Here is a 27,631-nt window from a genome sequence, read left to right as displayed (position 1 = left end):
TATTTTAATAAATCTGTTGTTTTTTATGTAACATAGCTGTATGTAATATATAAGTTGTTATTTTAGTTGTTCACAATTTAAATAGATTAATATATTAGCACTGAAAGCTCTTTAGAAGTTGTAACATGTTTTGGATACATAAATTTAAATTACAGAAATTGTGTAAAACATAAGTCTTAAAGGTATAATAAAAAGTTTAAGCATGTATTTATTCTAAGTTGCATAAACTACTAAGGTTTTAATAAACAAAATATCTCTAAAAATATAAAGCTAAGTTATGTGTTGAGTTGATTATATTATTTAAATTTAGTTTATCATTTAAAAACCAATATGTTATATAAAGTTTATAATAAAGTTAAATGAAGAATGGTAAAACTTTTGTTATCATAATACTCATAATAGTTATAAGTCAAATATACAACAGAAATCTTTATACCCTTAAATTCTGTCATTATTTTTAACATCTTCACTTTTAGCCTAAACGATGATTTATAAGTTTTAATGAACAACATGAAATCTAGTTATGCTTATAAAATTGAAAAACAAAATGTTTCACAACGGTATATATATCTCCTACCAAGCAGTATTTATCTTCATGTATGTCGAATAAAAAAAAAAATAAAGTAACTTGAGTATTGAATTAATTATTGATTAAAAATGAATTTAGTTAAGTCCCTTTTATAGTTCGTTGAAAAAGATTCTTTTGGACAAAAGTTTTAGATGTTCCTTTAGTGGTTTTGTTGTAAAAACATTAAAACTACCGGATCCCGATCTATTTTTAAAATCTGGATTCATTTAAAAAATTTTGCATCTGGGTATTAGTGAAAAAGGATGGAACCTGATCTCACCAAATAAATGAAAAAAACTTAATTATAAGTAGTTGACCATGATTAATTTTAATTTGTTATCCTATATGTTAAATAGTTTTTTTTTTGGTAATTTTACTGTTATTTATTTTAAAAATACGTAATACTAAAATCAGTGTTTAAGAAAATTTTAAGTGTGAAACTGAGCTTTGCTATCTTTTGCACTCTACTAGTAGATCTTTTCTAAATATAATTAACTTATAAAGTAAAGCGTCCCGCAAAAGTTTTATACAAAAAATCTCGTCTACGAAATGATGCTAAATCGGGTCCACAGACGAACAAAATTGTCTAAATTTATTTTAGAAAACTAAAATTGGTTTGTAGTGTAAGAAAAGAAGCAAAATGATTATAAATTATCAATCAATTTTCTTTTATTGATACAACTATGGTTTGGTTTATCAATGAAGAGCAATTAAAAAGTTTACCTTTGCTTGTTTTATCAAACATTTTTTTTTCGATAGCTACGGGAAAACATAAAAATAAGTTATACATTTACAACATATGTGTATCTATCAATTAAGATTTTTATAAGTACCGATACTATAAATTCGTTTAAGAAGTTTTTGTGTCATGAAAGAAGGTTTTATTTAACTTAGTGAGGTTGTCTCTATGTTTAAAGACTATTTAAAAAAAAATATATTTTTGCTAGTTTTGAACAGTTGAATCCAGACATACTGTAGAAAAACGTATGTCAAATCTAGTAACCTATCGGATACACAAAATTAAAATTTAGCCTGAACAGAATCCATTTTTTAAAATTAATATTCGTTAACAAGTCAACATCCTGCCGGATCCAGATAGTGGATCCGTAGATCACTATTTATAAGTTAATAATTCGCAAACATAAAATACTATATTAAAATAAAGTACTATTTATTTTCATGTGTTTGAAAAAAATACTCCAAGTTTCTTATTTAGTTGTAAAACAAAATACTTATAAAGCATTTTCTGTCTTTATATAAAAAACATTAAGTTTTGAAATACAATAGTTATGAAAAACGGCTGTTCAAATTACTTACTGCAATTTTATGTAAAGTGTGTTTATCCTCTGCTATATTGACAATTCACAAACTTTGTCAAATAAATTAAAGTTTTTAAATACTTTCAACGAGAAATAAGACACTATCCCAATAGAAACTATGTTATTACTATTTATTATACAAGCGATTCTTAAGGTTTTTTAGTAGCTGCTAACAAACTGCTAACAAGAGACTCTGAATACTTCAAAAAATTAGGATACATATTTTTATAAAATTAATACTTTATTGTTTTTATTTATTAAAATAAGTACTACACTAGCTAATAGTTATAAAAAACATTTTTTTTTTAAATTGATTATTGTTATCTTCTATATCTCGAAAAATATTTCATAATTCTATTGATATACATTTTCAAAAACAATGTTTTATATATGTAAAAGTAAAATGTGAGCTTGTTAATAATTAAATATAATCTTTTTTATGAAATATTAGTATTTATTCTAAACACAAACTTTTTGAACAAACTACCTATTAAAGATTTATAACTAAAATTTGTATACGAGCACAATCTCATCAATTTTAAACAATCACGAAATATTTACTTTTTTTAAAAACCTTAAATCTTTCTATTGGCGTTACCTTGAAAATATAAGTTATTTAATGTTTAGTAAACTGTTTTAGTTTGAAATACTTACAAAATCAATCTCTTTAGCTTCTTAGCTTTTTAATTTCACAAAATATATATTTTCCGTACACACAAAGTTAAAAGTTCTACAAATTGCAATAAAAAAAAACTTTCAAGGGCTCAGTAATTTTTATAAGTTGTTGTTAACTACCTTCAATTTTTCTTACTCTATCTGGTACGACATAATTTAGTTATCTTTATAATTTAGCACCGACTGGGCCATTTTTAACGGCAAGAAATAGCATAAAATTTCAACTTTAAAACTTGTTTTTCCGAATCATTCACTGATCCTTTTTTTGGGAGATAAAAATTGTAAACTGAATACAGCAATCATGTAATTAAAATTAAAAACTGTAAATTAAAAAGCTATTGTAGAACTATTGTAGACATTTTAAACTAATTGCTATAATAATTACTAATTTGTCAGAGTTTTTTAAATTGGAGTCTAGAGCAAGGGTCGGCAAACTGCGGCCCGCGAGTCAAATGCGGCCCTTGAAAACAAAATCTGTGGCCCGCGAGGTACATTTCAGCTAAAAACATTCTCTTTTAAAACAATAGAAAAAAAAGTTTTGGTGGTGAAAACTTACAACTAGGATTTAATTTAAGTATTTTCTCATTACTAGTGCTGTTTAATAGCTTGTTTTGCCTCAATTTTTAGTCTAATATTAGGTATTTTTGTATTATTTATTACAATAAAACTCTATAAACTGCGGGCCGCGAAGACTTTTTTTTCTGTATAGTGCAGCCCGCGAGCAAAGTTCTGTAAAAAAATTGACCCGCTTCTTATATAAGGCTGCCGACCTCTATTTTAAAGTGATCGATAGTTTAAGAGCAACTTCAAAAGGTAATCAGAAGAAATCTTTTTGGGTTAAAAATTACATTATTTTATATAATTTAAAATAGTCTCTTCACAGAGTTTTGTATATTTAAGAAGTATGAAACTCGCGTTTATCTTAACTTTACTAAAACATTCATCTAAGTATGTCTCAGAATAAATTTAGTTCGAAACGAGCAAGAAATTTACAGTTTTGAACAAGCTAGCGTAGTCGTTTAATAACAAGTTTATAGAACACAAAAAGAAAAGGCTCAAAAACAAAGTTTTGGTGTACAAAAAGACTTCTCGGTCATAGAGTCTTGCACCATGATTAAACGATATCAAACTAGTTTTAAGCAGCTAAAAAGTATATTTATTTTTCAAGTTTAAAATTAGAGCTTTGTTTTATTTCACTTTTGCATAAACTAATATAAGTTTTGCAGTTTAAACAGTTTTTTTTGATAAACTAATATCCATAGTGTACAACTTTCGCTATTAAATACACTGCAACAAAATCTTCATTTTAACTCAGTTTATGATTTTATTTTAAATATAACAATACAGTTAAGTTCAAAATGTTCAAAAGTAGTATTATTGTTTTAAAAGTAAGTTTTATAGCAATATTAACAACAGAATGATGTCAGCATAATTAAAACAAAGTTCGTTTAGTTCATATCATTTGGTACACCATTAATCGCTATTTGTGTAAAGGACATACAAGAAGACATCAAGTAAAAGGAAGGTTAAAAATTCGGCACAGTCATAATATAACAATTACAACAGCGGCTTGAACGATTACATGTTAATATAAAAGCCATCACAAAGTAACATAAAGTTTTCAAAAAAAAAAAAAAACATATCGTGCAAGTCACGAGTAGCGAAGGGCATCAAGTAGTCGGAAAATATTGGGCGAAACCCAAACGTATCCATTGAAAAGGCACGAGTAAGGAAGTCAGCAAAACCTCGAAGTATCGGAAAAGTAGGATTTTGGATCTGAGGTAACTTGGTATCAAAATAAGCAGCTGTTTTGGAGTAACAGCAGATTGAATTAGAAAGTATACCAAAACAAACGTAGAAAGAGGCAATGACATATTTAGCAACATAGTTTGTTCAAAAGTCTGTAGGCGTTTTGTCTTGAACAGCAACTTTAGTTCAAAATATATGTTTATTTCTTTAAAATCAAATCAAATAAATTTGTAGTACAGCGAATAAGTTATATTGAAACTATTAAGGTACTTGTTTTCTTTATGTAATTTTTAGGTAAAATGTGTATGCTGTAAAGTGTATTCAAGACCAAAAGTTATAAAAAAAAAACTTCCTGTACATTAGGTTAAATTTTGTGAAGTTATTTTAAGTATTACAAAACATATTTATTGTGGTGTACCGTTTCGACAACCAAATAGCTTTTTTGTATACCTTAGACCAGGGATCGGCAAAATGCGGCCCGCGGGCCAATTGCGGGTACACCAGGTCCTTAGACTAAAGTTTTTGAGCGCTCTTTTATTGTTCAATAAAACTATTTTTTGGACAAACTAAGTTTTAACAACAAAATGTTGTCTTTGGTTTCAAAGTAAAGTTAAAAGATATTAAAACTTAAAAACTGCTTGGATAACTACTTTATTCAGCTAACTTATTAGATATATACTTTGAATTTTAGCAAACTACCAGGAAATTAAGTTTCGTCTAGAAATAAGAATTTTGATTTAAAATATATGTTTAAAAAGCACTTTAATTATTACCAAATGAGTGCAAACAGTTACTTTTGCTATTAAAATTTATAAGGAGATATTTTAGTTGTTCTTACTTGTAAATGCATGAATATATGTGTTTAATAAAATATATGCCATATTTCTTATAGATTTATAAACTATTATGTATTAATTATTGCTTGTATTTTAGTAAATAGACACATTCATCTACTCGACATATTCTAATTTTGCAGTATTAATTGTTTTTTACATAACTCCGTGAAATATATGTTAGTTCAATAAAAAATGTACTTTTTAGTAGTTTTTATTTTGTGTTGACAAGTTTTCATGTGGTAAGAGTTGTTGTTTTTGGATTTTTGCATTAGTACTATACACATTGATACATCGTTCTAAGTTTTGTAAAATTGTAATTTAAAACTTGAAGATAAGTGTAAAAAAAACTAGTTGATACTAAAATAAGTTTCAAACCATGTTTCAAGCTTTATTTTTTTGACGTTGTGTATAACTTTATAAAGATATTTAACAGTCTTTATTTCCTCTAAATAGCTCGAGTGTAATAGAAAAACAAATATTAAATAAAGTATATTAAGTTATTTTTTTACCTTTTAACAAACTATTAAAAAAAGAAGTATTCAATTTACTTTTGACACTTAAAAATAAATTTACGAAATTACTTTTAGTTATTAACAAAAGATACACTATGCTTTTAAGATGATTTCACTACTAGTTCAGGACAAGACATTAAAAGGTATCCAAGTGGTTTGTGACTTGATAACTGAAAGGGTTTTTCGTGCACCAAGTCCTAGGACCAAATATTTTCAGCGCTTTTTACTAAACAAACAGATTATGTAAAAAGCTCTTCAACATTGTTTACTAATCTCAAGATTTTAAATGTTATTAATATCTAATTAACTGAATAAACTTTCATAAATTTTGTTAAAAGAGGCGTATTTAGACTGTTAACTTCGATAAGCACATGTATATATTTTTTAACACCGTAGTAGTTGTCACAAGAAGTAATTGTTAAAAATTTTGGAAAACGATACAAATAAGTTTGTAAAATAAGGTATAAAAACATTGATCAATTAACAGCTCAATATTAACAAATTCATGAAACTCTACTGTAGACATAATGTTACTCCACAAATTTAAACTTACAAAAACTGCCTTGAACAGAACATGTAGTGTAGTTTTCAAATAAAATTTTTTTTATTACAGTAGTAATAAATTTTTGTTACTATTTTAGCCTTTCAACTTGTCGTATTTAATGTGATGAAATTTGTTTTTGTTAACCAACTCTAACAATAATTATTTTTTACACAAGTTTTTAACCACTAATTAAGCACTGATAAGTTTGGACGAAAAGTACTTATGTTTATTTTGTTTGTTAAATTCTTAAAGTTTAACTTAAAACTTCTTAAAGTTGAGCTCTTAAAAATTCTACAGAAAAAGAAAACTGTTTTGTTTAAAATCACCAATTGAAATGCGATGAAAAGTGAAATTGATCCCTGATTTGATTGCTCATTAACAAAAAAGCCTGCAATTTTTCAAAGTTTTGTTTTTTGGTTAACTGCTTAAATTTTAAATGATTTAATAACAAAAAAAAAATCTTATGCCTGAAAAAATTTATGAAAGTTAAACAAGTTAAGTAATAGAATAGCTAAAATAATTATTTTATACTACAACTACTAACATTTCGCAATTGTCTTTATTTAAACAGTGCTAATGGTTTTATAATAAAATATAAGAAAAATATCGTAGCTTAGAAATAGCAAACTATATGCCATGCAGCTATTAGTTGTACAAATTTTCTCAACGTAATAAAAAGCAAAACAGCATGGAAAATGTTATGTGAATTTTTTGGTTGAAATACAGTAAGCTGCTTATAAGGCTACTAAAATAGGATTGTAACATTTTATTACTTGTGAAAAAATATACTTGTACATCAATAGATAGAGTAAAATAAAGTTTATTATCAGATATTAACATCTAAATTAAGCTTATAAAACCACGCTTCACTTTTGAACAAGTTATCAGCTGAGCAAGGAGTTAAACACTTTCTACAATAGAAAGATCTTTTTATAAATTTTGAGTTTATTTATGCCTTAATTTAATAATATAAATGCAGAATGATGATTAACTGGTTTTTAATCTTTTAAAATTATTCTTTAAATTACAACAAAATGAATAATTTTACTATTCCTTAAAGCAATTTTATTATCTAATATACGACAGAAAAAAAAACGTTCAAAAATGTTGATTAAGGACCTAAAGCACAAAATAACTTATTGTTCATTAGTTTATATTCTTTACATATATATTAAAATACAGTTTAACGTCTTTTCCAGTGGAAAATAACTACAAAAAATAGTTATTAATTAAAGAAACAAAAATTTACAATCCAGTCAGAATGTTATAGCTTTCAGAACTTTTTGTATCCAACGGCAGAATATTTTATCCTTTAACTTAAGTCAGTTTATTTGAGCCTAATACAATACATGTTACAACAATTTAATTAATATTCCAAAATATATTTCTAAAGTTTTACTAAACTATACCTTAATCAAAAACTAAGTTAATTTTCAAAAAAATGCTTAGAATAAAGTACTATTGGTAATATTTTTAGTAGTTATATTGTATAAAAAAAACAAATGTATGCTTATCTTACAATGCAAAAAGTCCTTCATTAGTTTATAAATTATAGAAATTTGTAGCTTTAACGAACTGTTGCAGTTAAAATTTAATAAGTTAATTTTTATCTCTAACTTGCTTACAACAGTAGAATACAGTATAGATAATTTTAAGGAGACTGTTGGCAATTCTGAACTTAAATTTAATATTGAGATATCTTGTGCAAAAAAACTATTTATCAGCATGATAAAATGTTTTTTTTTCAAAACTATATAAAAGTATTGTTAAAAAGTCAATGTTTTACAAAATTAGCTTACTTGTGTAGGCTTGACGATTTCAGCTTAGAAACAAGTTTTGCTTAAAAATAAATAAAGCTATGTGGGTTAATGAGGTCTATTTAAAATTACTTTTCAGAAAAGCTTTCTTGTAAATCTTGGCAACTACAAGTAAAGCATAGGGAATTTATCTATATCTAAAATAGGAGGATTAATTTAAACTTAACATCTATAGTGAATCATAGAGCGTGTTTCGAAAAAAAGTTTTAGCCTTATTGTTTACTACATCTTTATATTACTTTTGCATTGAACGAATTAAATAGTTTAACTTTTTAATAATAACTATAAGTAATCTCTCTTGATGTTTAATCATCAAAACTGATGTTTAATCACAATGCAAACTATTTTTTTAGCTTAAGGATTGCTTCAGTTTGCATATGAAAAATTATAACAAACTTTAAACAGGTTAAGGAACTAAAACCTTTTTTTTTATTCAGCTTAAAAAAAATATTTGTATTATTATAATTTTTGCATTAAGTTTTCACAGTATTATATAAATTAATTGACTAGATATTTTTCAACCAAATTTCAAAATCTAGTTGTAATTTTATGACTAATTGGTCAACTCATACTGTTGATTATACAAAAAAAAAATAAACATTATAAATTCTAAATTCAAGTAAACATAGTTTGAGAACAAAAAATGTGATATTTTTAGATAAGTTAAAAAAACAATGGTAATAAATAAGTTCCTTACATAGATATTAGTTAATTTTTACATACATATTTAAAAAAATTGTCCTAATTATTAATATTTAAAAATAAGTTAAAGAATAAGTTCGTTTAAATTCACTAAATTTCAAAAAATGTAACATACTTTGAAAATTTGTATTCAAATCCACAATTTACAGAGCAACTTCGTATTACATATAAAACTAATAAATATTGATTTTTCCCAGTCATCTAATAACAGCTGTACGAAATTGAACTTACTGATGTAGTACAGCGAAATAGAAAACTGCAGTAGAGGTTTTTTCTACAATATGATGTGAGCAGTATGCTTAAACGATAATAAAAGTTTAAAATGTACTATTAAATATCAAAAGTCTTGTTCAGTATTAACAAGTGTTCTATGAGTAACTTAATTAAAATTGATATATGGTATTAATGTTAGTACAAAAATGCATTTTCTCTGGAAATTTGATTGGACAAAAAAGCTTTTGTAAGAAGAAACGTTGGATAAAAAGTTGTTTTCCAACATTGTAAGACATTTTAAACACAACTTAAATAGTTGTAAAATAAATTAATCACTATAAAGATGAATTATATTAAAAGTTGACAACACTGTTTAGTTATAAGCAGTATCTTTAAGTTTTTAACTTACCAGTTTAAAAAAACAACAAAAAAAATTTTTGTAAAATGTACCAATAAAGTTTATTCTGCAAATAAGAAATAAATAAAAACAGACTTAGAATGAAAAACATAACTACAATACTTAATGTTATGTAAAATTTAATAAAGTTAATTAAAATAAAGTTCTAGATAGTAATAAGTTTTTTTTAAATGAAATAAAAGTTAGTCAATTGTTTTTATTGTTCAATGAAGTATGTACCATGTTAAACACCTAATATACATTTGAGTTAGTCTTGTACATGAGCGCTTTTAAAATCACCTTCGTAAGAGATATATGGCCAGTAAAAAAATGTACAAATTAAATAACACAATGTTATAGGCCACCATATTTATGATACATTTGTACAAATCATATCAATTATAATTAATTTTATAAGTAAAAATAGAAAATAAGTATATTTAATAAGAAATACACAAAATTGATCAGTTTTAAACTTAATTAAAAAACTTATCTGTTTTTTGGAAGATTTTGAAAGAGACAATTTTCATATTCAATGCTGAAATACTTCATTAAATTTTAAAAAGTACGAAAAATATTTATACTTAATTTGAAGAATTCATAAATTCAAAGTGCTATAGTGAACTGTACTGCAGTAAGAATTATCAAAAAAAGATTAAAAAGTTTTTCTTTTTAAACAGTATAAATTTTGAGTTATGCTCATTTATAATTTTATCAGGTTTCAAAAAAAGATAAGAAATTATTCAGTATTGGCTCTTTAATTACTAATTTTTATTTTGATAAACAGTTATCTATTAAATAAGTTTAGTGAGATTAAGTTAATTTTTTTTTTAAATTATAATGTAAGTTAGACTTTAAAAACAACTTTTTAATGTTTTAAAAAAGGTAGGTTTAATTAATAAAAGTTTAACATAATAGATATTAATGAACTTACTTTACCAAGATACACTTTAAGTAAACAAGAACACATTTTAAGTTGATTAAAAATATTTTTTTACAAAGATTAGGAAATAAACTTAAAAATAAAACCATTCAATAGTACTTAAACTTAAATTTTAACTTGATTAAACCAGCTATTTCATTTGATGACTAATATGTAATGCTTAACAAGCTCAAACATAGTTAAAATTTGGTAACAAAATACTTTCATATCTGATGCAAAATTTTTAAATAAAAAATCTCAAGTTATTCAGCTACTCACTTCAACTAGTGCTTATAGAAACTAAAAAGTTTGTAGCATTTTAGCTAATGATAAAAAGTTCAAAAATAGTAATTGAGGAAGTTTCTACAAATTTTTTCATAAATGTAGATTTTAAAAAAATATTAAAGTATTCACATTAGTAAAAAAAAACTGTGATAATACGAAACTGCAAACAAAAATTTACATAATTCAAGAAATAAAACAAAAAAAAGTTATTTTATCAACTTAACTTATTCTAAATTGGTATTATTTTTATGATCAGTTAGAAAATACTATATTAGCATTATTAAGTATTTTTTAATCTAATAAAGTTAAAACTTTTTGCAGTTTAGTTGTTTAAGTCCGTAGTATCTTGTAAATCTATGAAAACTTAAATTGTTTTCTTGAAAATGCATACATTGGTTTTTAATTCGTCATTAAATTTTAACCAGGGTTGTTATTCATGATAAAAAAAATCATTCATTAAAAACTGTCTTAAGTGATTTAAAAACCTGATTTTGGTAAAGCTTACATGTTGATTACAACAACATATTAATTAAGTTGATTATTAAACAAAAATAATTTAAATATTAAAAATAAATGCGAAAATTCATTGACAAAATCGTTTGAAAAAACTAACCGGAGTTAAAAACAACTAGCATCAGATATTAAAAGACTTCTAAAAAGTTTAAAGTAGTTTGTAGCCTGATGTAAAAAAATTTATTCAAAAATCATTGTTGCCAAAGTAACCTCAGTACTTGTTGATGCCAAACAACCGGACCCCGTGAAGCTGGGGCAACTTAGGTAGCAACCCCAGCAACAACACGAGCGTGTTGGCAACGAAATGGTGGTACTCGTACATGGAGTAGAACGAAGCCAGCAGGTACATCACGGAGGGGACCACCATGAAAAACTTGCGTGCCTGGGTGTACTGCTCCCCACTGTCCATCTGCTCCCAGTGGGTCATGTACCGGTACTTGCCCTGGTCCAGCGTGGAAAAGGGGGTTCCCTGAATGTGAGAAAATTGTTTGTGATTGTTCAATGTACTTATAATTGAAATAATCATTTCCTGTTTAAACTGGAATGATCTAACTGTTGTATAAAGGTTGTCACAAATTATGTATAAAAACTTTAAATATATATATGAGTTTTTAGTTTAATATACAATAAATAAATATAGAGCTAAAAGCAGCTGATAAATTAGTTTGTTTTACAGACTGAACAGATATATGGCAGCCAGACTTGATTAAAGATTAAATATAAATTATACTGGAAACCTTGTGTATTTTAACTATTTTTATTTACATGTTTGAACTATTTTTGTATAAACAATATTCAACTTTAAAGTTGTTTAAAAATAAAAGTGTTTCAGTTTTATCAAAATGCTAAAAAGTAAAATAAATTAAAGAAATTATTTTTTAATTAAAATTAAGCTATCATAGATTAAGTTAGTATCAGTCAATAAAAGTAATACTCACAAACATAAAATTAGCAGTTTTGAAACACATGTTAAACTAGTTGTAATGCGAAAACTAATTTTTAGTAAAAAATGTTGTAAAAACACGTCTACCAGAATAACTAATTGAGCCATAAAAAACTTATAAATAATATTCAGTGTATTACTATAAAATATTTGAAAAATTGGTTTGACTCAATTCAGAGCATCGAACTAAAAATTAGTTAACTTAATAGCTTTAAACTAATTAAAATAAATTTTCGTGGTTTAATTTTAAACTAATATTTAATTGAATTTTTTATATGTAACAAACTAATCTTAGTCTTAAACTTGTTTTTAAGAAAAACTGTTATCAATTGTTTTTAACTTTAAGTTTACTTACTCAAATTTTAAGACTGTAAAAAATGTGAGAAACTTGTTTTTGTAATATACATATATGTACTTCTGACCTTAAAGGTTACAAATTAACACAAGGTAAAATATGTTCATTAAATTAATTTCACTTTTACCAGAAATATGTACATTTGATGTATATATTTTGTGTAGCGTGAAAAATACAGCTGCATTGGTAGTTTGATCGTAATAGTTATTATTTAATGTTAATTTTTTTAAAGTTATATGTAGAGAAAATATAAAACTGTTTCAAAGTATAACTTTTAAAAATTTTAAGATTTTGACAACAGTTATATATGTAAAATCATTATATTATTGTCAGAAATAGTAATTTAAATCAGAATAATTTACTTCGATTAAAGTTATTAAAACCCAATTTAATTACTGCAAAAAACAGATAGAGTTAAAGTTTAAGGTGTTTAAATAAAGATTGTAATAATAGATTAATTAAGTCTTGGTTTTTAATAAATCTAGTAAAATAATACGTTAAATATAAAATAATACGAGCTTAAATGTCAATTACATTTATTGGTCTCAAAGTAAAATGTATTTTTAATAAAATCATATTTGAATTGTTTAACTAATTTGAAAACACAATTGGGCTTGTTTTTAGTATAACAAAGTTAATCAGCTTTGAAAACTTAAACGAGGTAAACTTGTTTGTAACAAAATACAGGTTAGACACCACAAAACTTTTAAGTAACAAAGCATGCTTTTTAAGTTTGAGGTGTGAAAAACTTTAAAGCAGTAAATATATGATACATTTATAAGTTCAATAACTTTATATCATTTCAAAATTAGGTAAAACACAATAAAAAAATTCGAATAAATATTCTTAATTCTTATAAACTTCTTTTAGTAAGTTTAAACAGTTTTTTTTTATTGAATTTTGGTGATAAAAAACAGATCAGATATTGTTATCATTATTATAATTATTTGTAACCCACAATTTTTGTCTAAACTAAAAAGGTTGGTGTTTCAAAAGTTAACACACAAAATCTAATAAATAATTTTTTTTAAATAAAACTAGAGTAGTTTATATACACAAACGAACTCTCTGGTTATTATAGTTGTCTAAATAGTTTTACTTTAAAAAAAGTGAGCATTTAGTTTAATTATTATAATTGCAAAAAAAAACAGATAAACTTTTATAAAGCATTAGTATAGGCCGAAATAGTTTAAAAAAAAAAATTATGATTCTTAATTTCATAAGATATTTATCAAATTAAAGATATTAGAGTTTTTTTTTAAGTTTTATTAAAACCTTGTTTATATTATTCATAAATCAAACTAATACCTACATCCCTACAATGATCTTTATTTGACCAAATTTAAAACAAGCTTTACACCCACTCAGTAGACAAACTTTAAATTAAACAGACAAGCATTGCTTACAGCTATAATACTATAAAGCAAGCAAGATTAAAATAATGTCACTCAATGTATTGTTGTGAATGACCACAAAATGTAAGCCGAGGTTGTTAAAAACCAATATACATCATATAAAAATGTTGATTGGCACTTGTTTATAATGAATTTCTAATAGAAATTCAATTGTTTAAAATTTTGAGTACATGTTCATGTGCTTTAAAATTTTGGTAGACTTAACTTTTTTGAAATTTGTTATAGATTCAGATTGTCATTTGTTTGAAACTTCTGACAGGTTATTGTTTATTTCAAATAGTTGATAAATATTTATTTGTACTAAATATTTGATAGATGTTTGTTTGTTTTGAATATTTGATGGATGTTTACTCGTTTCAAATATTTGATAGATATTTATTTGTTTTAAATGCTTGATTGATAATTGTTTGTTTTAAATTAATAATACACTTTTCTTTGTTTTAATTTTTTTAACAGAAATTTTTGTTCTATTCAATACAAGTTTTTAAATTTAGACATGAGTATTATTTTGTACTTTGTTCTGTAAAGTTAAAAAAATAACTTATACATAAACAAACTTGATTTCTTTTATTAATCTTAATAATTAAACACTTAAAATCAAAAAGTTTAAGTTTTTATTGGCTCATTAATTTCAAAACTTTACTAAACTACTAACATAATTTATATATCGCGTATAATTTTATTAAAATTTATAGTAGTTTATTTTGAGTGTTGAAACAAAAATTCAATAAATAAACTATTTTAAGATGTTTAGGAATAAATACATTTTAATTTTAGTGTCCAAAATATTTTTCTTAAAAATAAGACTATGTATACAAATTATTTCAATAAATAATTACCCACTAGTCATTAAATTTTATAAAAATTAAAAATAAACTAGAAATTATTGTTTGATAAAAGCAATCAGTTCACGGTGTTTTGTTTTAAGTATAACAGAGTAAAACAATATTGCACTGTATTTAACCTAAAAAATTTAAGTTATAAAAATAAACTCTAATAAGTATGAAGCTTCATTAAAAACTAAAACAGTATTTTATTTTTGATTTTATTTTAAATTGTGTACATTAGAAATTAATTAGGAGATAAATAAAAAGTATAATCAGTCGTCTTTTAGGTTGAACATAAATTTTTCAATATAAATGAACAATATATTACATAAGATCAAAGATTTTACTGACTTCAAAGTACATGGAATAATTAAAACCACAACAACTTAAAATGAATTCATCTGAAATCTAATAAAAACCACAGGTTTTAATAAATACAAACAAACATAAAATATTTCAAGAAGGAAATACTCAGTTTGTTTTATCATCTTAGTAAGTAATATAACAAAAGTCTAGGCTTCTGCTCTGCAGACTTTCGCCGATGTTTTCATTATCATCTTAATCATTGTTTTATTTTGAACCTTGCAAACAAGAATTGTAAACATGTTTACAGAAGCTTATTATTTGTTTTATTTGGAATAAACACTGATTAGTCACAAGGTACATATTTAATTAGTTTTATTTGCTTACAATACTTATTTTAATATCAGTAATTGAACAATAAAATGTAATTACCAGTTTTATGTACTACTCAATGGGATACAAAAAATAAACAAAAGGTAAAAAGTAAAACAAATACTCTAAAACAATTTTACGTCGTAATTAGCTTAAATACTTTTCTTGAGAAAAAAATGTTAAAAACTAAATTAGTTCCATAGCTCACTAAGAATGCTATAATAAAATGCTTTGTTAAAATAACATTGGAATTAAAAACTTACTCCTTAGAAAAAAACAAACGCAATTGGAGAGCTTTAAAACCTACAGCACAGCATGATATTTTATTTACAAAACATAAATAGCTAATTGTATCAAAGATAAAATGCTGGTTAACCTAAGTACTTAAGCTGACAACAATGTGAAAGTTGAAACACGTTTAAAATCGATTTTTAAAGATTTTGAGGTATGGATTTTAAAAAAACAAAGACTAATCTTAACTCTCATTAAAATGACAAAAACTAGATTTATAAATTAAAAAAAGCTATACTTTTAAAAATTAACTTGTCGAAATAAAATAATTAGGTATCTTATATAATCATAAGGTATTTTAATAAATAAACTTATGTACAATAAGATATATATATATATATATACTAATAGTAATATACCAATTTTAAAATAAGCTACTTGATATCAAACTGTTTTACTAATTTCAAAACACAGTTAAGCTTGTTTCTAGTACATAATGTATAATTTTAATCAGCTTTAAATATTTAAAAAAGGTAAACTTGAATAGAAAACAGGTTAGACACCACAATTTTGTTAATGAACAAAACGTAATTTTTAAGTTAAAGGTGTGTGCAGGGTTGCCACTCGTCTTTTCAAAATTTTTTCCAAATTTCTTCCAGGTTTTTAAAGTATACATTTTTGGGTCTGTTTTTAGTTTTAAGTTAATTTCTGTATAAGATGCTGTGTTAAATAGTATAAAAACATTAAAAAGATACTGTAAAGTTACTTTAAATATGTTTTTTAATAAAAAAGCTTTCTGATGATGACAAAACAAAACTTATTTATATGATAGATTTTTTGTGTCAAATCGAAATTTTACTACTGAAAATGTTAAAGTTATCAAAAATTCCAGGTTTTTTGATCAAAATTCCAGGTTTTCCAGGTTTTTTTTTCAAAATTTCTCAAATTCCAGGTTTTTCCAGGTTATTTTTGCCTAAATTGTCCAATTCCAGGTTTTTCCAGGTAAAGTGGCAACCCTGTGTGTGAAAAATTACCCTTCAAATCAGTAAAAATATATGATACATATACGAATTCACAAATTTTACATAATATAAAAAACTTGGTATAAAACTAAATTTACGTACAAATATCCTTAATTTTTATAAATTTTACTTTAACAAGTTACATTGAATTTTGATGACAAAATATATAAGAAATGAGCTATTGCAATTAGTTTTAACATTAATTTTTATTTAAACTAAAAAGGTTAATAAAAGACAACATGCAACACCTAATAAACAACAACTTTTTGAATAAAACTAGAATAACTTATATAAAAACCACATTCTCACATTATCAAAATTGTCTGTATAAGTTTACTTGAAAAGACAATAAACATTTAGTTGAACTTAGCAAAAATAAAAATAGTTCAATTTATATAACTCATTAATACAAGCATAGATAATTTTTTTGTAACATTAAAGTCAAGTTAAGTATGATTATCATCTAATAAAGTTTTTATCAATTTTGAGGTTTTAGAGGATTTTAATTGCTTTTTATTATTGATTATTATTATTATTATTCATAAAAACAAATTATACTATAAGAAAGTTTTTAAGACCAATTTAAAACAAGCCCTATACTCACTCAGTATAAATATATGTCTTTATTTATCAACAAGTGAGTATAAATATTAATATATTATAAAATAATAAAAACAAACTAAATTTCAACGGAGCTATAAAAGTTAAGAAATAGCTTCGTTCAACTATGTGTTAGTTAACACACAGAAACATGTGTTAGTGTAATAAATAAATAATACTGTTTAATTTGTTATTACTATAAACTCAAGTGAGCTTGTTTCGCTCGGATTTTTGTTAACAAACGCTTAAATCTTTATTTTCGAATAGTTATATTATAAAATATTCATAAAATTTCATTTTTAATTGTTTATTATTAAAAAAGTTACTGATAAAAAAACTTAAACTCTTATAATTCATAACAAGCTTTACACCCAATCAGTATATACTTTCTTTTAATTTAAATTCACAAGCATAGCTTACAGCTAGAGTACAAACAAGATTAAAAAGATGTCGCTCAATGTAATGTTGTATAATACCACAAAATGTAAGCCACATCCATCCTATACCAATAAACATCTTACATCATATAAAAATGCTGATTGAAATTTACTTATTTTAAACTTTTGGTATCCGTTTAATTTTCTTAAACTTTGGGTATGGCTACTTGTTTTAACACTCTAACAAAAAAAACTTATTAAAACCTGCTAATCGTAAATTATTTAAAAATACAAATAATAACTAGACATTTTCTGTTATAAAAAACATTTTATCTACTATGTTTTCGTTTTTAATTAAACATTATAAATAAGTATTTTACTGTACATACACTAAGAAAAATTAACTTATAAATAAAACTTCAGTAACTAAAAGTCATTATATTAGGTTTACAAAACTTAAACCGTATTTAATATTTTATAGGTTTTTTTATCGTGAGTTTTAGTAACTGGCTTTGAGTTATAAATAAGAAAATATCAGTCAGTCTTTTTTAGCACACCAAAAAATTTAATAGAATTTAATAGTAAATAACCTAAATTCAAAGACTTTATTAACTTCAATGGACATGGAATAATTAAAACCACAACAACTAGAATCTAATAAAAACTACAGGACTAAAAGCAATTCAACTGAAATATAATGAAAACCACAGGCTTTAATAAATACAAACACATATTAAATATTTACAATAGGTATATCCTGTTTGTACCATTATCTTAATCATCGTTTTATTTTGAACATTGTTATTAAGAACTGTAAACATGTTTACAGAAGTTTTTTATTTGTTTAACTTGGAATAAACACTGATTGGTCACAAGGTACATGTTTAATTAGTGTTATTTGCTTATAATAGTCATTTAAATATCAGTAATTGAACAATAAAATGTAACTACCAGTTTTATGTACTACTTAATGGGATAGAGACAATGAACAAATGGTAATAAGTAAGATGAATATCCTAAAATAAGTTTACGTCGTAATTAGCTTAAATATTTTTCTTGAAAAAAAAATTAAAATAAAATTAGTAATTTTTTTCAATAACTCACTAACAACGCCATAATAAAATGTTTTGCTAAAATAACATTGGAATTCAAAACTTACTCCTTAGAAAAAAAACAAACGCAATTGGAGAGCTTTAAAACTTACAACACAGCATGATATTTTATTTACAAAACATAAATAGCTAATTGTATCACAAAAATTAAAATGCTGGTTAACCTTAAGCTGACATCAAATTGAAAGTTGAAAACATGGTTTAAAAACGTTTTTTAGAGATTTCTTTATGAATAAACAAATACAAAGCATGGCAACTAAAAATCTTATTATTGAAAAGAATTTTAAATTTGTCATGTATAAAGAGAATAAAAAGTTATTTTATAAAATCTTAAAGTTTTTTTGGACTTATGTACAATAAATTTTACATACTATCATAGATGTAACAAAAAGTTAACATCTGCTTAATATTGAACTATTTTCTAAAATATTTAAAAAAATATAGCTTTAGATAAACTTACTAATCACTATCAAACTAGCGTACAGTAACTAATCTATAAAAAACCATACTTTGTAAAATTATTTTAACTAAACTAACAAATAAAAATATGAAACGCTTGATTAAATGTAAAAGTAATTTTAATTTTTCATATATTTTGAAAGACTTTTTAATAGTATTTTATAAATAAAGCCAAAACATTCTTAATCTATTTTAACAAAGAACGTTTTCTTTACAAACTTAAAAAACTATTTTTATTTTGAATATTGTACTTGAAACTAGACTAGTAAATATTTGAAGTGTATTAAGAAAAACATTAAATCAAAGAGAATATCTAAAATATTTTAACATATTAGAAAGAACCTTATAAACAAATAAAACTAATTCAATATGTATTTTGTAATCAAATAACTTTTATTCCAAATTAATAAATAAATCAACTAAAAGTTTTTTTTTATTATTTTTAATTTAATACCTTTAACTATTTTTAAAGTTCTTTCAACAAATGAAAAACTTTAACAATAAAATTAAAAGTAAATTATATACATAATTTCAACAATTTTAAAAGTGTAATAAAAAATATAAAAGTAAACTATATAGATAATTTAACAGTAGAGCAAAATATACGTATATAACAATGACAATGCTTATTATTATGCATAGTTTAACTTATTAAAACCGCCATAAATAAACATTTATGGTCTACTTAACTTGAGTAAGTTAGTATTTAAACTTTTATATAAAGACTTAAATAAGTTAAAATAAGCATAAAATACTTTATTTACTTACCAAAAAGTACTTTACCCCATTTGAAAACACAAAAATTTTTAATTCACATCAAAATATTCAAGTTAAATAGAGTTTTGTTATTTCAATCCTATTTAATATGCTAGGGAAAATCATATAATCAAATCCCTCTATAAGTTAAGTTTTTGTATGAAATTTATTTTGCTTTTAAAATATTTCTTAATTTAAAAAATACCATAAAATAAACTGAAAAATTTAGTATTATAGTTGAAGTAAAATAATAATTATTTAAATAATGGAAGATAGTTAAACTAATTGCTGAATAGATAAAATTAATATATCTTTTGGCTAACCATTAAATACTAATATACATTTTTTGAAACAAACTTTGAGTTTGATAAAAATAAAAACTATAAAATAATAATCATTATAATCAAAATAATTAACAAAATCTTAACTTGATTAGCTATTTAAACATATATCATACATAAAGAGATCACATACAACTTCTATTAATTAAACTGGTAATTAAATTGGTCATATATAATTTAATTTATACTTAAAAATTAAGGCTACATGGCAGGGCTAGGCAAACTGTGAATTTAGTACAATAAAAGCAAACTCAAGCTCTTTTACAATAAACTTTTTATAAAAAGTTTTTTTTTTTTTGTAAGTGAGTAATTAATGTTCAAATACAGAGCATCAGTATAAATTTAAAGCAATACATTAGTACATTTAATAATTAAAAATATACTACAGCATAAATGTTGTTTTAATGATAAGTGCAGATTTTAAACTACTCTTTCAAGATATACTTTTCAGTTCAAAGATAAAAAACTACACTTTAACATCAATTAAGAAAGTTTAAAAGAAAAAATTTAATTTAACTTAAAAACAGATGTACTTTCTTTAAAATAGAAAAACAAAACTGGATTAAAAGATAGGCATTAAATGAAAGAAAAATTATTTAAGAGTAATTACCAATTGTCTAACTTTTATATAAAAAATCTAGTATGTCTTTTTAAAACTGTATAAATTCATGTATTAACACTTATTTGTTTTAAAAATTTAAAATGATTAAGGCCATAGGGGGGTCCAACATTTTTTTTTACAAAAATTAACTTTAGCTTTTATATGAAAGCTTTAAGTACAAACTACAAGCCAGTTTTTATAGAATTCAAAAATATCATTTAACTTTTGAGATATTTAATTTTTTGTTAAAATTTTCCAATATAAACGTATGGACCGTAAATTTTATGGGGTCAATTTTCTTGAAAATTTTAAAATTCACTAAAAATGTATCTCCTCCTTCATTTTTCAAGCAATTTTCTTTAAATTTTCAGGAAACGTTCCTTACAATAAAAGGAAAAAACGTTACTTTAGAAATTAAGTAATTTCAAAAAATTAAAATTTTATCACAAAAATTAAAAAAAAAAGTTTTTTTTTTTTTCAAAAAAAATATACTTTTACATAAAATTTTTTTAATTCCAAAGTAAGGTTTTTTTGTTATTGTATAAAGATTAGAATGTGAAAATTTGAAAAAGATTGCTTGAAAAATGTAGGAGGAGATAAATTTTAAATAAAATAGTCTTTTTTCGCTGTTTTAGTTTTCCCTTCCCATAGGGAACCTATTATGCGGCCCAACTTTGACTGGTCATATCTCAAAAAATAATTAGAACTTTTTAAAACAATAAAAAACATCTTGAAGCTTAGAAAAAACTCTATAAAATAAGATCAACTTGTAAAAAACATGGTTTACCCCCCCCCCTATGGCCTTAATTGTGTTTAATAAACTGACAGACAATCTAGGCTTGACTGGTAGGCTAGTGAAACAGTTGTTTCAGATATAAGACTTACTTAAATTATATACTGGCACATACTACTACTCTGGATAACCTTTCTAGTCACAGTTACAAGTTAAAATTTATAAGGTTATAAATAATAACTCAAATAACTTTAAACAATTTTACAGTAGGAATAGTGACAAACATCAAAAGTTTTAGTACAAAAACTCAACAAACTTTTATAGTGTGAAGCAGGAAGTACATTATAACGCCGTGTATGACATTGGTGAGTGTCCAGGACATGCTGGTAGTGAACCAGGGTATTGACAGAAGTATGATGTGGACCACACCCACGACCAGTATGTACGTGGCCCATATACCAGGACTGTTCCAAACCACTGTGTTTGGGTTGGCCACTTGGTTTGACGTTCCAGTTTGCATTATTTTGTGTATTAATTCTGTTGAAGTATTTAGTTTTTTAGATAGTTTTTAGTTTATATAAAGCTGAAAACTAAGATACTAATAAAAAATAGGGTTGCCAATTTAATACTATTCTAGGTTTTCAAAAGAACAAATTTATTTGTTAATTTTTAGTATAAATTTAATTTCAAGGCTATGAACTCTCTTAAATAGTTAAAAATATTGAAAATACACTGTAATGCTTACTTTAAATGTGTTTTATAATAAATAAAATTTCAAATGACAAAAAATATTTTGTATATGATTGATTTTTTGTACCTAATCAAAGTTTAATCATTTGACATTTAAAAACTATTTAAAGTTCCAGGTTTCTTAATTATTTTCGTTCAAAATTCATGCTTTGTTTATTATTTTTTATTTGTTAGCTTAATCAAGTTTAAAATTTTTTCCATAAATAAACTTAATAGATGATACATAAAATAATGAACTTAAAAGTGATTGAAAAACAAGAACCTTTAATGTGTTTGTAAAGCATAATTGGTTTAAAATTAAATATATTTTTGTATAAAAAAATTACAGAGTTATAACTTAATTATAAAGTTTTCAAAAACTTAAACAAGTTTGAAAGTCTTTTAAAAAAATTAAGTTTCATAAACTTATAATAAATATTAAAATCTTATTTAAAATATGATTGCCAAATTTTTTTTGACAAATTAAAAAAAAGTGCTTTTGTTTTTTTTTATAAAACTTATTTTTTAATTAATAAAAATCTTCTCAACAAAATTTTTTAAATGTTCCAAGGAAAAAAGTAGGAGGAGATAGATTTTAGTGATTTCTAGTTATTTGACGTTTTAGTTTGCTCCTCCCATGAGGAACCTATTGTTAGCTCCTACTTTGACTGGCTATATCTCAAAATTAATTTTAAATTTTCATAATCTGTAAAAAGCATCTAGTAGCTTAACTTAAAACTCTATAAAAACAAGATCAAATTGAGAAAAGGGTTGTTTAAACCCCCTATGATCTTAATTTATTATTATTTTCTTACATGTATCTGGTATTTATTAAGGGCATAGGGAAAAATAGACTATTTCACTAAAAATCTATCTTCTCCTACGTTTTTTGAGATAACTACCTCAAACTTTCAGAAAATGTTCCTTGATATATTTAAAAAATTCTGTTGGAAGGAATTTTTCAAAAAATAAAAAATAAAAATTTTATATAAAAAATAAACAAAAAAAACAGTTTTTTTTTTGTTTTTTTATATAAAATTTTTATTTTTTATTTTTTTAAATTCTATTCCGACAGAATTTTCTAAATACTGCAAGGAACATATCCTGAAAATTTGAGGTAGTTATCTTAAAAAACGTAGGAGGAGATAGATTTTTAGTGATTTCTAGTTATTTGACGTTTTAGTTTGCGCCTTCCATAAGGATCCTTTTGTTGCCTCTGACTTTGACCGGCTATATCTTAAAAATTATTTTGAATTTTTTAAATCTGTAAAAAGCATTTAGTAGCTTAGTAAAAACTTTATAAAATAAGATCAAAAACCAAAAAAGGGTGTTTACCCCCCCCTATGCCCTTAAAGTAAGTAGTTATTGTAACTTAGTAAATTACATATTAAAAAAGTATAAGAAAATACTGAACATTTTTGCTTTTTTGTATTTATAAGCACATCGATCTGCAGATCTTATTAGAATAGGTTATGCTTTACAGTTAATGCTTATACTCAAGTTTGTTTTTATATGTATAAAAGAAAAATATGTAAGTTTAAACTATTTTGCCACTTCTTCCTTTTTTTTTTGTTATTGACTGTTTTATTGCATTTTTCAGGGTTGCTCTTGTAGAGAGGGCAAGAAGAAAAATATGAATAGAAGAAAAATATGATCATAAAAATCAAAATCTTCCAGAGAAGGTGGTGTCCATGTCAGACTATGGTTCACTTCGTTTGAAGAAAATTGCTTGAAAAATGAAGGAGGAGATAGTTTTTTTAGAAAAATTTGTGTCCATATGTTTGTATTGAGACTTTATACAAAAAATAAAATATCTCAGAAGTTAAATGGTTTTTTTGAGTTCTATAAAAACTTGCTTGGAGCTTGTATTTATAGCTTTCATAAAAAATCCAAAGTTAATTTTTGTAAAAAAAAGTGTTTGACCCCCCCCCCCTCCTATGGCCTTAATATTAGCAGTAATGAATTTTAAAAAAAGTGCATACAATTTATTTTCTTTTTAAAATTAACTTATTTATTTAACAAAGTAAGAAACAAAATTTATTTATGTTGATCTTGAAGTTGAATTTTAGAAAAACTCTAACTAAAACTTATCAACGTTATTTATAAATTATATGGTGTGAGGCTAGATGACTGATAGGTTTTTCTCCACATCAATCCATTGACCATATTTGTGAGCGTTCACATTTTTCTCTCTTTGTTTCTAGATAAGACTTTTTTTAATGGTTTTACTGTTGTTTAACTTTCCTTTTTTTAAGGTAGAAAAACATCAAAAGAACTCATTCTCCCCTCTTAACACTTTAATTCTTAACTGAAAAAATTTATATTTTAAACATAATGTTAAAAGAAGTATTCCTTTTTATACTTTAATTGTTGTATTTACTAAAAATATACAATAGGTAATATATTTTTTGTTGTTTCTCCACTACCAAATTTGGATAATGGAATTATTTGTACAACCAATCCTTTAAATTCACAAACTTGTAAACAAACTTGTTGTAACAACTTTTATGTTTCTTCGCATCATTGACTTTCATATCAGGGTATTGTAATTTTAGCTAAATATCAGTTTTCTGAAGAAGTGCAATCATAGTTAATGAGTAAAATTGTATTACAAGAACAAAAAAAAAACTTCTTGAATATTTCTATATTAGTTGACTTTGATTATTTATCCTAAATTATTCAAAATCTTCATAAGACAAAAAAATAGAAGTTTACTTGATAAAAGCCCAACTTTACGATTAAAAATAGCTTAACATTTTAGAAAATGATAAAAGTTGCATAATTTAAAAACTTATTAAAACTTTATTAAGTATACTTTTATATTAAAAAAAACAATTATGAACATTTACTTTTTTAAAGTACGGGAGCCTAATTTACCCGCAAAATTGATGGATAAATACAAGGTACTATTTCATCACAAAATAATAAAGCACATTAATTCTGCGCTTATACTTAATCAAAAGCTAGTTTATTGTTTGAATTGTTTAAATAAACTAATATTACTTTGATTGTCAAACATAACTTTTACAGTTTAGATTAATAACAAACTATTGAAAAAGGGTTTCGTCTGTTAGCACAGTGCTTCTGAACCTTTTTCTAGTGGCGGAACCCTTTTCCAAAGTTTAACTTTTCTGCGGAACCCCTAATTTCAATTTAACATAAAATGCTTAATTAAATAAATGTTCTTTTTTAAATTTTGAAAGGCTTCGCGGAACCCCATTTCAGAAGCACTGTGTTAGCATAATTTAAACAAAATAGAAGCCACAACTTTGAATTACTCACAAAAAAATTTATACGTATGTAACAACAAAAAATAATCACTTATATATTTTGCTTGTTTTTCTTTGAATGCTGTGCTTTATGAGCTTACATGTGTTTTAAATTGATTACAAAATTAAATTAATTACAAAAAAAAATCGAATTTTTATTAAAAAGCAATGGCCCATCTAATAAAATTTCTCTAAACACTGTCGTTAAATACGCCTAAGACCTTTTTTTTTCCTGTTCATCATCAACTTCATAAAATCTAATGTATTGAATTGAAATAATTATTTTAAGTAAATTTTACTAATAAAAAAATAACGTTATTTAGTTTAACTATTGCTATAACAAAATAATTACAGATTTTAGTTTTTTCTCATAACAAACAGTATTTTTTTTTATTAACTGCTTTCTTTTACTTGTCCAAAAAACCCTGCTCTGTTTTTTTTCCACTTGAGATTATAAAACAGCTAGAAATTTCAACACATCTGAATAGATGCTGAATTATAAGTAAAAGTTGTAAAATAAAGACCAAAAGAAACTTACATTTTATTTCATATAATAAAGTATTTCAAACTTTACTACATTTTAAGTTTTAAATATAATAGTTTAGGACTGTTTCTTACTAAAGTTTTAATAACAACTTTGAAAAAATTTTGCACAAGTTTTAACAGGTGCTGGTTTTAATCCTATAACTTAGAACTGTTTAGATTTTGACTAGGTTTTAAAACTGTATTATTTAACTAACTAATAGGATTCCTTTTAGAAACAAAAAAAAGTTTTTATTAAATAAGTGCTAAATATTAAAGGGGTAAATAAAGTTACAAATGGTCTAACACACTCACTTTTGCCTAGAAAATCTTTATTGTTTTTAAATGTGGTATCTCAAATTTTTATTAAAAAGCAATGGCCCATCTAATAAAACTTCTCTAAACACTGTCTTTAAATACGCCTAAGACCTTTTTTTTTTCCTGTTCATCATCAACTTCATAAAATCTAATGTAAATTTCAAATTATGACCTTATGGCTCCCTTTGGCTCCTTTATTAGTCATGGCCTCCTTTGACCCCTTTTGCAGCTTATGACCCTCAAGGAAGCCATTTCAGCTCATTGTGAGAACCCCTATAGTAAAGGGTAGAATTTGAGACTAAGGTTTTGTAAAAATGATTTTTGATTTGAATGAATATGTTATGGTTTTTACACCCTCTAGCTATGAATTAAAGTAAAAGTAATTAAAGTTGCACAAAATAATTAGATTTTATAATAGTATCATTAAAAATTTGATTGTAAATCTAAGTTGTAGAGTTTTTTATTTTCATGGTAAAAAAATGAGATATCACACATCAATTTTTTTTGCAACAATATACTTTTTACAGGTTGGCCATTTTATTTGCCAAACAACCTGGAATCTTCTAAAAACCAAAAAACTTGACAATTTAGATGAAAAAACATGAAGTTTGAGAAATTTGAAAAAAAAAACCTAGCATTTTGAACAAAAGTTGCTAAAAGCCTTAAAAAGCCTTTAATTTTAAACTTTTTCTGAATAAACTAAGTTAAGTAGGTAAACTTCAATTACACACAAAAAATCTAACATAAATATAAAAACAATTTTGTATCAATATTTTTATTTATTAAAAGAAATATTTAAAGTAACCATACAGTATATTTTCAATGTTGCTACACTACATTAGAAAGTTTATTAAACTTAAGTTAAATTTTAAACTCAAAATTGACCAAAAAAATTGATTTTTAAAAACATTGAAGAAATTCAGAAAGCCTGAAAGAAATTACAAAAACTTTTGGCAACTCTGCTATGACATAAAATATTTTTTTCAGAGTTTTAAATATCTAACACATTTAAAATAATACCACAGCAAGGTTGTGGCTAGGTTTTTTATAAATAAAAAAATTATTATTTGTGAAGCAAAGAAGTGTTTTTTGTAGTTGTTTATAATCAAAAACTTAAAAAAATTGTATCAGTGATTGAGCATTTGTTTATTGTAATGAACATAATTGTTCAAAAAGTTAAAAATATTTTTTTATAAATGTTATCTATACATATTTTATTTATCATTTTTCAAATTTTATTATAGTAGTTTTAATAAAAGTAGAATTGATATGTTATTACTTTTGTTGCAGCTAA

At 24.1% G+C, this 27,631-nt stretch overlaps 1 protein-coding gene across 1 annotated transcript; it reads right to left on the bottom strand.

The window, feature by feature from the left end:
- Positions 1-10,035: 10,035 nt before the first annotated feature.
- On the bottom strand, positions 10,036-22,032 carry LOC145835300 (ORM1-like protein 2). The gene is made up of 2 exons (XM_082942870.1): positions 21,816-22,032; positions 10,036-11,521 (listed from the first exon to the last, which is right to left on the bottom strand). The coding sequence occupies exons 1-2, from the start codon at positions 22,017-22,019 to the stop codon at positions 11,264-11,266; spliced, it is 462 nt and encodes a 153-aa protein (XP_082798996.1). The 5' UTR covers positions 22,020-22,032; the 3' UTR covers positions 10,036-11,263.
- Positions 22,033-27,631: the final 5,599 nt, after the last annotated feature.

This window comes from Thalia democratica, chromosome 4 (genome assembly GCF_965202585.1).
Source record: "Thalia democratica chromosome 4, ktThaDemo2.hap1.1, whole genome shotgun sequence".
Taxonomy (NCBI): Eukaryota; Metazoa; Chordata; class Thaliacea; order Salpida; family Salpidae; genus Thalia; species Thalia democratica.
The sequence above is the reverse complement of the archived record's forward strand: the minus strand, read 5'-3'. Positions and strand labels throughout refer to the sequence as shown.

Excerpts from the sequence above, each read along its gene's own strand:
- LOC145835300 (XM_082942870.1), bottom strand. The coding sequence starts at position 22,019 with ATGCAAACTGGAACGTCAAACCAAGTGGCCAACCCAAACACAGTGGTT. Across the intron at positions 11,522-21,815 it reads TCCTGCTTCACACTATAAAA|GGAACCCCCTTTTCCACGCT; the intron begins GTTTGTTGAGTT and ends TCTCACATTCAG.